The 12,120-nt window shown below is 44.5% G+C and overlaps 1 protein-coding gene across 1 annotated transcript in view; it reads right to left on the bottom strand.

The window, feature by feature from the left end:
* The window catches only part of RAP1GAP2 (RAP1 GTPase activating protein 2), a 169,661-nt gene extending 158,809 nt beyond the window's left edge, over nt 1-10,852 (bottom strand). The window contains exon 1 of the mRNA XM_087926211.1: nt 10,116-10,852. Within this exon, the coding sequence (XP_087782337.1) occupies nt 10,116-10,222 (107 nt within the window). The 5' untranslated portion in view covers nt 10,223-10,852. The remainder of the gene's footprint in view (nt 1-10,115) is intronic.
* Nucleotides 10,853-12,120: the final 1,268 nt, after the last annotated feature.

Here is a 12,120-nt window from a genome sequence, read left to right as displayed (position 1 = left end):
TAAGGTGGAATTGGAACTCACCATCTGTTGGTTTCTAGCCTGGATCAAATTCAAATTGCTTCTTTTTTATCAATTATTTATAATTAAGTAAATTATATTTATGTTGTATATAATAATAAGATATATATCCAATCTGTTTCTGTCTGGTTTTGCATCCAGATTCAAGGGGCCAAGTATATGGAAGGATCTGTCTCCTGGCTATACTAGCAACTCAATTGTGGCATCTTCCTCGGCTGCCAGGCATTTTAATTTTTGTGTTTATGGCTGTAATTGTTTTTATTTTTATCTAACTTTGTTTGTTGCCCAGAGTCACTTGGAAAGATGGGCAATCATACACATTGATTAAATGAATAAATAATATATAACTCATTAAGACACTACTGTTAATGCAATTTGTATAGCTTACCTCAATTCACATTGCAGCCCGATTCACCTTCATGTAAAAATGAGAAATTCCAAGTACAAAAACAATACAGAGCATCTGTTTTAAGAATTTACAGCTGTTGTAGTCCAGGTAACAACAGATAAAATAGGTGATTTTTTTTTCCTCAGAGGAGAATGAAGAGAAAGAGTTGAAATACAACACTAATTTTTCTTTATATTTAGTTTTATCCTGCCTCCATTATTCTTTAAATAACCCAAGGATATTTATCAAAATAATAAAGGCAGAATAATATATAACGTTCCTTCCTCTTCCTATTTTCCACACAAGAATCCCTGTGAAGTGGGTTGGACCAGTGGTGGGATTCAAATTTTTTTACTACCGGTTCTGTGGGCGTGGCTTGATGGCCGTGGAAGGGGAAGGGGAAGGATACTACAAAATCTCCATTCCCTGCCCACTCCTGGGGGAAGGTTACTGTAAAATCCCCATTCTCTCCCCACCCCACTAACCTGCTTTTCAGCTCCGTTCTCCTGTGCAGGGCAACAAAAGAAGACCCAGCCAATCAGCTGGGACTTGGGAGGCAGAGAATAGATGGGAGTGGGGCCAGTCAGAGGTGGGATTTGCCGGTTCTCCGAACTACTCAAAAATAGGGGGGGGGGGAATTCTGCCTCTGCCTATCAGCATTCATCGGTGTTCATCTGGCCAGTGTCATGTCAGTGTGTGAGAGAATTGAGGGCTGTTTGGAAACTGAAAGGAGCCTGGGCGTGGCTTAACTCAACTGTTCTGTACTAAAGCTGCTTGGTGCTATGAAACTAAAACTGAAACTGAAACTCCTCTCCTCTGCTTGTGTTTTGCATTTGGTACAGCTTTCTTTCCAGGTGGGGAAGGGGAATAGAACTCCTTAGCATCAGAGCATGTTAATAATAATATACGAAGTATTAATGCTCTGATGCTCATTTCAAAAAATCCTTCCTTAGTGAGCCCCTAGAAGCCAAGAAGAGCATACGTGCCAAGTTTCAATTTTGTAGGCTTTACAGTTCTGGAGACTTTGTGATGATGCGCGAGTGGTATTTCGCTTTTATATAGAGAGATTATTCTATTGCTTTTTTATTTAAAAAAAAGAACACAGAGATTGATAGGAAGATGGTACCATATATTCAGAGATATAAATGAATGAGCCCATGTGAAACTGGTTCAGATGAGAATTTCACCCCTTGCAATATGGAGATTGCCGTGTCTCACAAAACGGTAGCAGATACTATGAATCAAACCAACAGGCACTAACACATCTAAACAAATAGAATTAAGAGGCGCTGGAGGAAATCAATCTTTCTCTTTCACCCTCACTCTCAGCTGCTCTCTTTTTCTTCAAAATGAAGGAGAATGAAAGGGCCTTTTGCTCTATAGACAAACCGAGGCAATTCATTCCTTTAACTGAGGTGTTCCTTACCCATTTCTCCAAACATGGTTTTGCTAAAAAAGGATTTTGCAGGAAATAGAAACTGTGAGGTCCTGGTTTACTTGCAGATGTCTCATTACCCATCTAGGGAACATCAACAGTGCTAGATAATGAAATGTCTGCAAGAAAACCACCAAGCTCAGAGGGCCATCAAGGACCACACAGTCTTTGAACGCGGAATGGGACCACTTGCCACAGCCAACTCGTTGCAGCCAACTCACTATGGCCAACACGCCACTGGACAATTCACCATGGCCAACACACCATAGCCAACTTGCCACTGGACAATTCACCATGGCCAACTCATCACAGCCAACACACCACTGGACAATTAACCATGGTCAATTCACCATGGCCAACTTGCCACTGGGCAATTCACCATAGCCAACTTGCCACTGGGCAACTCACTATGGCCAACTCGCAATAGGACAACTCGCTGGGGGACAAGAGTCACATTGTTATCAAAGAAATGGTGGAATAGAATCATTCAAGAAAGGATGCAAAAGGAGGGACAGAATGAAAAAAACTGAAGTATTTCCCCATGGTCACGCAAATACATGGTCGGTGTATTTATGATAGTTGCACTGTCCTGGGAAGGTCAAGTGATCACTATTTGCAACCTTCCCATTTGTAACCTCACTTCTGATAGAGTCACTTAACAACCACACAATTCTCTTAAGAACGGCAGTGATTTGCTTAATTGTGACAAAAACAGATCATAAAAAGGGGACACAATTCACTTAACAACTGTCTTGCTTACCAATGAAAACTTGGACCTCTGTTGTGGTCATAAGTTGAGGACTACTTGTAACGGGTCTGTTCCTAAATGTATATCCGGTTTTAGGGCTTCCATGATTATGATTATTCATATGCTTTTAATGCAGGGGTTTCCCACACAAGGCCCGTGGGCCAGATCCAGCCCATTATGTGGTCAGATCCGACCCACAAAGCTGTCCTGGAAAATGTAAGGGACCAGCCCATATCACTTCGGCCCGGTCTACCTAGTGCGAAGAGGAAACATGCCAGCAGTTTAGGGAGTGGCATCAAACTGGCCACACCCACGCAGTCGACCATGACCAGTGAGTGGTATCAAGTTGGCCACACCCACCCAGTCAGCCACATCCCCCCTTGGAGGTCAATCCAACCTGATGCGGCCCTCAATGAAATTGAGTTTGACACCCCAGTTTGAATGGCTATATACGACTGAGGCAAACTCTGTCCAAAGCCTGGAGTTTGATGCTGACGGGGCTCCAGGTTGACTCAGCCGTCCAACCTTCCAAAGTCGTTAAAATGAGAACCCAGATTTCTTGACAGCAACATGCTGACCAGAGGTGGTATTCAGCAGGTTCTGACCCGTTCTGGAGAACTGGTAGCGGAAATGTTGAGTAGTTTGGAGAACCAGCAAATGCCACCTCTGACAGGCCCCATCTATTATCTGCCTCCCAAGTCCCAGCTGATTGGCTGGGTCTTCTTTTGTTGCCCTGTACAGGAGAAAGCAGGTTAGTGGGGTGGGGAGGGAATGTGAATTTTGCAGTAACCTTCCCCTGCCTCTCCCACCAAGCCACACCCACCAAGCCACACCATGCCCAAGAAGCCCTGCCCACAGAACCAGTGGTAAAAAATTTTGAATCCCACCACTAATGCTGACTCTAAACCGCATAGAGAGGGTTGTATAGCACTGTGAAGCGGTATATAAGTGCTAAGTGCTATTAGGTCTTACTTATTAGGATGCATTGGCCTGGTTGTTGTTGTGAACCACTCAAGCCTTTTGATTAGGGTGACGCAGGGGTGGGATTCTACCAGTTTGCACCTGGCTAGAAATGGTTATTAACATTCTAAGCAGTTCAGAGAACCAGTTGTTAGAAGAAATTACTGGCCTAATCCTGTAAGGAAGGCAGGAAGGAAACATTCTGGTGTTGCTTACAGAAACTGCCTCTCCGTTAACCCTTATTACATTCTTGGCAGGACTAGACTTCCTGTCTCAGGAACTTCTCTGGAATTTCCCCCCCCCCTCCTTTACGGGTGTTTCGCTTGTGTGGAGTGACCATTCAAAGTTATAATGGCACTGAAAAAAGTGACTTATGACCATTTTCCACACTTACGACTATTGCAGCATCCCCACAGTCATGAGAGGCCAGGCGAGGAGATGCGTGCCTCGATGTGAGTGATATTGAGCTGGCTACGCCCAGCCAATAATAACATGACCACCGAGCCATGTCCACCCAGTCACATGACCACCAAGCCATGCCCACCATCTAAGCCACACCCACAGAACTGGTTGTTAAAAAATTTGAATCCTACCCCTGGGGGCAACGTACACATATTTCTATACAAATGCATAGATTTTTTTTTTTACTCCTGAGAAATCAGAACTGCAGAAATGATTTCCCACCTCCCCCGTTTAAATTCTTCTGGGGAAATGGGTTTTCCCTACAGTGTAAAGTGACATTATATATTTATATCTGCAAATTGGCAATGCAATTTATCACTCAAAGAACACATACAAAAATGCATAATGGGGAAAATTGTGCACCAAAATAAAATCCACAGGGAAACAAGTGCACACACAAAAAAGCCTTGGATTATGGCAAACAGATTATCTACCTCCAGCCCCAACACGCGCAAAAATCTCTACAAAATAACAGAATTGGGGGACATCTATACAAAAATGCATATATTAGGAGGAATGGCCTCAAAATGCTTCTTTCTTTACATACAGGTAGTCCTTGACTTATGACCACAATACAGCTCATTGCTAAGCAAGACAGTTATTAAGTGAGTCTCGCCCCCATTTTATCACTTTTCTTGTTGCCATAGCAACAGCAATAGCACTTAGACTTATATACTGCTTCACCGTGCTTTACAGCCCTCTCTAAGCTGTTTACACAGTCAGCATATTGCCCCCAACAAATCTGGGTCCTCATTTTAGTGACCTTCTAAGGATAGAAGGCTGAGTCAATCTGGTGCCCTGTCAGGATCGAACTTCAGGCTGTGGACAGTTTGCCTCAGCCATATATAGCCATTAAAACAGGGGTGTCAAACTCAATTTCATTGAGGGCTGCATCAGGGTTGTGATTGACCCTGGGGAGGGGGCTAGTGGTGTGTGGCCAACTGCCCACAAAAACCTAGGTCCTCATTTTACCCACCTCGGAAGGATGGAAGGCTGAGTCAACCCTGAAGCTGGTGAGATTCGAACTGCCAAATTGCAGGCAGCCGGCAGTCAGCAGAAGTAGCCTGCAGTACTGCATTCTAACCACTGCGCCACCAAGGCTCATAGTTGCCATATGGCCATAGTTGCCATTTGATAGTAAGCAAAAAGGACCAAAACAAATTGTGCACTTTCTTGGGACTTCAGCTGAACTTCTGTTGTCAGAAGCAGTCCCTCAGAAAACGCATGGAGCTGGAGGGAAACCATCAGACTGCCTTTCTACTTTGCATGTGAGTTTCCAAAAAAACACCAAGATGGCCACCGAAGGAATAACACAGGGTTCCCCCAACCACCGGGCTGCAGCCTGTTTCAAACCGGGCGGCAGAAGAAATGGGCACGTGTGTGCTCACGTGAAGCTCCACTCATGCAACTGGAAGGCTCTTGAGCAGAGGTTCTTATGCTCACATGCGAAGCTCCCTTCACACGCAAGTGCCTGCCACTCACACTAGAGCTTTGCCCATGACCACAAGCGCCCTCTGCTTGTGTGAGTGGAGCTTCAAGTGAGCACAAGTGACTGCCACACGTGAGTGCAGCTTCGTGCATGAAGCACCCTCGGCTTGCGTACAAAGCTTCATTTGTGCACGTGGAGGGTGTGCGACGTGCCACTTGCACAAATGGAGCTGTGTTCGTGCTTGTGTGTTTGCCACTCTCTCTCTCTCTCTCTCTCTCACACACACACACACACACACACACACACACACCGAGCTGACAGGTCACCAAGCTGGAAAGGTTGGGGATCACTGGAATGAGGCACTAAATTAATCTAAGAGAGATAATACTGTGATACTGCTAAATGGTAACATACAGGTAGTCCTCAACTTACAACTACGATCAAGACCAGAATTCCCACTGCAAAACAAGCAAATAAAAGCAAGCATTTGTTAAGTGGGTCCCGCTCAATGTTATGATATTTTGTTAAGCAAAACAGTGCAATTGTTCAACAAATCATAAAGTTGTTAAGCAAATCTGGCTTCCCCCACTGCTTGTTGGAAGCCGTCTGGGAAAGTTACAAATGGCAATCATTATGACCCAGGGAGAGTGCAATCTTTGTAAATACTCTACCTATCGGTTGCACCCAAATATTGATTATGTGACCATGGAAAATGGTGCCACAGTCCTAAGTGCAACAACCAATTATAAGTTTATTCAGAGCCATTGTAACTTCGAATAGTCGCTAAATAAATAGTTGCAAATTGAAGACGACCTGTACAATTAATATTTTGCAACCAGGGCAACTTCCAACGTGAACTTCAATGACCAGAATTCTAAGCAAAGGCATCCGGCTGAGGCATTCTGGGAGTCGGAGTCCACATATGTTAAAAGGGGGCAAGGTTAAGAAACATTGTTCCAGGAACAAGTCCTTGAAATATGACAATCAAGCCCAAAATTTCTGTTGCTAAGCAAGATAGTGGTTAAAGTGAATTTTGCCACATTTATGATCTTTCTTGCCACGGTGATTAAGTGAATCATTGCAGTTATTAAATTACTAACCCGGTTGTTAAGTGAATCTGGCTTTCCCATTGACTTTGCTTGTCAGAAAGTTGCAAAACTGATCACAGGACCCTGACTCACAGCAACCATCGTAAATAAGATTCAGTTCCCTTGATGCTTCAACAGTGTGGTTGCAATTTTGAATGGTCACTAAGTGAACCCTTGTGAGTGGTGCAGTGGCCTAGAGGTGGAGCTCTCGCCTCACAATCAGGAGGCTGTGAATTCGATCCTAGGTAGCGGCAGATATTTCTCTCTCTGGACACAACGTGTAAATATCAGCAGCGAACTCTGCATTGGTGACAGGAAGGGGATCCGGCCAGGAAACACTCAGCTCCATTCGGTTGACTCCTTGACTCCACCCTGTTGCAAGGGACTTACGGGGCCATTAAAAGACTACATGAGCCCTTGTAAGTTGAGGACTGTCTGTAAATGCAATACATCTGGTAGTTGTTCAGATTGGGAATTGGATGTGGATGAGAAAAAGAGGAAGCGTCTGTTGAGTCATTGTCATTCCTGTCTAGAAGAGGGGGGGAAAACATGACAATCGCCTCTTTGCCATCACTTGCAATGAAGTCACCTGCAATGGGTGATGACCTCAATATTCTTGGAAATGATGTCGTTCCAAAAATCACGGGTCTTTTCGAAGCCTTCAGTGAGAGTCCGAGTGGTAGGGGAGTCATGCCCCCTACAGTAGGCTATTCATTTTTTTTCCTTTGCAACAATAAATATACTCGAAAGCAATTCTAAATCACTCCTGACAAATAGGAGCCCATTTTCATAGGAGAAAACAGATGCTTTGGCCGTTGAAAGATTTGGATTTGCCCCAAAATAGTTGAGCAATTGGGCTGATTTCCCAACCTATCTCAGTCATTAGAGAGAGAAAAATCAGTCACCTTCTCCCCTCTGCATCTGAGAGAGCAAAGTAGACCACCATTAGGCTTCCAAATATTATATTCATCCGGAAATAACTGTTTTTACAAGCTACTGCTTAATGAACAGCTAGAAATGCTATATACTTGGAAAGACAAATAGCTGGAAGGGCTTAATGAAACATAGATGGCTATGATTGCTGGTGGCTACCAGCTGTTACGCACATCTTTATTGGGGATGTTTATGTTGTCTGACTTGGTATATTGTGAGGTTTTTTTCTACCACCACCCCAGGAATCTTAAGAAGGATTTCCATCAAAGTCATTTATTTTACACTTCACGGATTCTACTTTTAAAACTCTCTGAGCTAAGTAATGGTGTTATTTGTAATCACGCTTATCATAAACAGAAATATAAAAGCTTTTTTTTTTTTTTTACTTTCTGACAAGGCCACTGAGATAGGACAAGGCTTCCTGCATTGGGAAAATACAGTATTTATTTACTGCCTTTTTACACCTCCAAAGCAAGTTGGGATTATCATCATGATTCATCTTTTAATTCTTGCAATGCTGCTGAGAAACCCAGCCCCAAATCTACGAATATCCAATGACTTATATTGTTTTATTTGTTTCCTAGTATGATTTGATTGGTTATTAGTAACCTATGACTATCACTGTGTTGCATCTTATGATTCTTGATGAGTGTATTTTTTTCCTTTATGTACACTGAGAGCATATGCACCAAAGACAAATTCCTTGTGTGTCCAATCACACTTGGCCAATAAAGAATTCAATTCAATTCAGTTCAGTTCAGTTCAGTTTAGTTCTGTTCTACTCTACTCTACTCTACTCTACTCTACTCTATTCTATTCTATTCTATTCCATTCTATTCTTTCATGACTGGATGGAGATTTGAACCCAAGTCTTCCTTCTCTTGATCCAAAATAGAAAACTTCAAGCCAGAGAGGAACACTACCATTCATAGAATATACACACCAATTCATTTGAAGACCTGATCCAATCTACAACCGCAGTACACACTAGCCTTTTAAAAATCTTATCTTAGTCATATATCAATTTTTTAATTCTCTTAAAAAGAACCTGACCTGTTCGATTGGTTTATCGGTCAACACACAATGCAAACCCAACAAACAGGTTAATTCAGGACCCAGTGAAGTGTCCTTGTATGATGTGAGCTGAGCCAGTGACAAATATTAAGTGTTTACTTACATTCGGAGAACAAACTACAATTAACCACTTGTAGGTATTGTTATTCTCAGAAACTGAGGACAATTTACAGAGAGGAAAAGGGAGAGGTGGGATACATAAATACAAGGAGGAAAATAAAAAAGATAATAAGCCACACAAATCAGCTGGAAAATCCTTAGGATTACAGCCACATATTATTTTTAAAAAGTTCCATTAGCACTTCTTGTTACAAGTGTCGCTGATAACAAGCACAAAGAAGCTCAGTTTTATAGTAGACCCAAAGGTTGCATTACTAGTTTACCTGAAATGTGTTACTTTCAAGAGCTTAGACCACAGTCCTTGTCCCTTTCTGTTGTCAAGCCAAAGTACATATTAGCTGAAATAATTTGTTTGACCCTCACCAGACTCTTTTGAGTGAATCTCCTTGAAGCAATAACCTATTCAGCTTCCTAAAGTGGCATGCACTAAATAAACAGGAGCCTGTCCACGCTACCTTGTCAAACACACCCCTTCCTACTAAACAGTCCTTTCTTATTTTGGCAGGGAATCATTTGAGCTGACTTCAAAATAACAAGAGTTCTGATGTTTCCCGAAACTTGGTGGCTACCAGAACCAACTTCCATCATTATAATCGTAATCATAAGAACTTTTCCACTGTATTGTTTTCTCTCAGCCCCACAATCATGCCAGAACTGTGCCTGTTATTTTCACTTTGAATCGTTTGTTGTCTAGCTGGAAAGGAAAGCTAAAAAAAAAAAAAAAGAATTAGCCAGGTAAGAAAATCTGAAGGCCTCAGATTGAGTATTTTAAATCCTATAGAGAGGAGAGGAAGGGAGAAATTCAAGTAAATTACACCTGCCATCCCATATAATAACTACATTCTGAATGATTACCAAAGGCTCAAAAGGAAAAGCGGAGCGTTTTTCAGGTTTTGAAGACAACACGCTGCAAACTGTTTACTGAATAAAGCGTTTTAAAATCATGCTCTTGCCCTCCCGCCTCGTTAACTTTTCTCAGTGTCATCATCCCCAGCAAAATGTTCTGAAACATCCATTTTGTCAGGGCAGCTTATCCAAACTGCGGTTTACAAGCCGATATGTATGGCTGTCCTGCATCTCAATTTTGAATGCCAGTCAGCTGAGTGCCAGTGGAACTCAGTGCCACTTTAAGAGTCCAAGAGGGTGAAATCTGGCTTCAAGACACTTTTTGCAAGATTGGAATCTGCTTTTGGTCACTCCCACGCCTCTGAGAATGATAACGGGACGAGGAGTTTTAAGACCACCACAGCTAAGGCTGCCCAATGCTCGTTTGACATCTCGACCCCCCTCCTCCCACCCAATGTTGACAATCCCACCCTTTCACCCACCCCTGTTTCCCTGCCCCAAATCCCAGGCAGGAGGGGTGGGAGAAATGACCCACCCAAAGCGTGCAGCCTAGAATACATCACCCCCACACACACACCCCACACCCCCACACCCCCAAAAGGCAGGTGCATTACCTTTTCTCTTTATTTTGCTTTCTGGACTTGTGCAACAACCCTATGAGCACCACAGCAGCTCGGATCCCTGCCCTGTTGGACCGCATCCTGTCGGAAGTTTGCGACATGGTCAAGGAAAGGGGGATTTCTTCCCAGCGCCCCCAAATCGCCGGCCGTGGGCAGGAGAGCTCTTAAAGGCGGCGAGGCAGGGCAGCCCTGCCTCTTTCCGGCGCTTCTTCCCTTCTTTCCCCCCGCCCGCCGCCGCTCCTCTTCTCCTGCCTCGCTAAAACGGGGCGCCGCGAGAGGGAGAAGGCGGCTCGGCAGACAGGTGCGACTTCGGGATCTGGTGACCTTCGGGTCACACCTGGCAATCTCGTCCTTCGGCCGCGCCAGCTTTGGAGGTTGCCGGATGGATGGGCAGCCCGGAGCAAAGGTGGCCTTCCCGAGCCCAGGGAAGGGCTCTCTCCGCCCCGCCACCGATCCCGCCCGATCGAGAGCGGGTTGTGCTGCCTTGGCCGCCCCGACGCGCCTGCCGCGCTCGGCCGCGGCTGGGCTTTTCCCTTGCTTTCTCCCTTCTTCTTCTTCTTCTTCACCTTGCCCGGTGCAGATCGCGCTCCGCGGAGGCAGAGGCGCTCCTCGAAAGGCCGGCGAGGGATCCGGCAAGCTCGGAATGACGAGACCGTTTGGCACTTGGATGGAAGACCCAGAGCGGCGCCCGCCCGCCCGCCCTCCGCCTGCCCCCACCCCAACCCGGAGGTGGCTTTCTGTACCGATTGGCAGGAGATCCCTAAATTCACCCGTGGGATGGTTTTGGTTTTGTTTTGTTTTTCTGTTTGCGAAAGAAGAAAAAGGGGGAAGCCGCTGCAACTTGACAGGCTGGGGGAAAAGAAAGGTGGGTGTAATTAAAGAGTTGGTCGTCTTCCTTCCTTCCTTCCTTCCTCCCTCCCTCCCTCCCTTCCTTCTCCTTTCCTCCTCCCTTTACCACCTTCCTTCCTTCCTTCCTTCCTTTTCTTCTCCTTTCCTCCTCCCTTTCCCATTTTTCCTTCTTTTCCTTCTCCTTTCCTCCTCCTTTTCCCACCTTTCTCCTTCCTTCCTTCTCCTTTCCTCCTCCCTTTCCCATTTTTCTCCTTCCTTCCTTCCTTCTTTTCCTTCTTTTCTTCCTCCTTTTACCACCTTCCTTCCTTCCTTCCTTCCTTTTCTTCTCCTTTCCTCCTCCCTTTCCCATTTTTCCTTCTTTTCCTTCTCCTTTCCTCCTCCTTTTCCCACCTTTCTCCTTCCTTCCTTCTCCTTTCCTCCTCCCTTTCCCATTTTTCTCCTTCCTTCCTTCCTTCTTTTCCTTCTTTTCTTCCTCCTTTTCCCACCTTTCTCCTTCCTTCCTTCTTTTCCTTCTCCTTTCCTCCTCCTTTTCCCACCTTTCTCCTTCCTTCCTTCCTTTCCTTCTCCTTTCCTCCTCCCTTTCCCATTTTTCTCCTTCCTTCCTTCTTTTCCTTCTCCTTTCTTCCTCCTTTTCCCACCTTCCTCCTTCCTTCCTTCTCCTTTCCTCCTCCCTTTCCCATTTTTCTCCTTCCTTCCTTCCTTCTTTTCCTTCTTTTCTTCCTCCTTTTCCCACCTTTCTCCTTCCTTCCTTCTCCTTTCCTCCTCCCTTCTCTTTCGTCCTCCCTTTCCCATCTTTCTCCTTCCTTCCTTTCTTCCTTCCTTCCTTCTCTCCTCATTTTCCCACCTTTCTTCTCCCTCTCTCCCTTCCTTCCATTGCTTTCTTGCTTGCTTGCTTTCTCTTTCCTTCCTTTTCACTCACTCACCTTTTCTTCCTTCCCTGTCTTTTTCCCCTTATTTTCCCATTTTTCTCTTCTTTCCTCCCTATTTCCATTTCTTTCCTTCTTTCGCTTTCCCTTTTTTTCTCTCATTCACTTCTTTGTTCCTTCCCTAACTTTTTTCTTTTTTTCTCTTTCTTTCTTTATCTCTCCTTCTACCTTTTCTCTCACTTTTTTCATTCCCCATCTTTCTTTCTCTCCCCCTCTCCTTCTCC

Source organism: Pseudonaja textilis, chromosome 1 (genome assembly GCF_049901715.1).
Source record: "Pseudonaja textilis isolate UNSWEBS1 chromosome 1, rPseTex1.2, whole genome shotgun sequence".
In the NCBI taxonomy this organism is placed as follows: Eukaryota; Metazoa; Chordata; class Lepidosauria; order Squamata; family Elapidae; genus Pseudonaja; species Pseudonaja textilis.
Note: the sequence above shows the minus strand (reverse complement) of the source record. Positions and strands in the feature narration are given on the sequence as shown.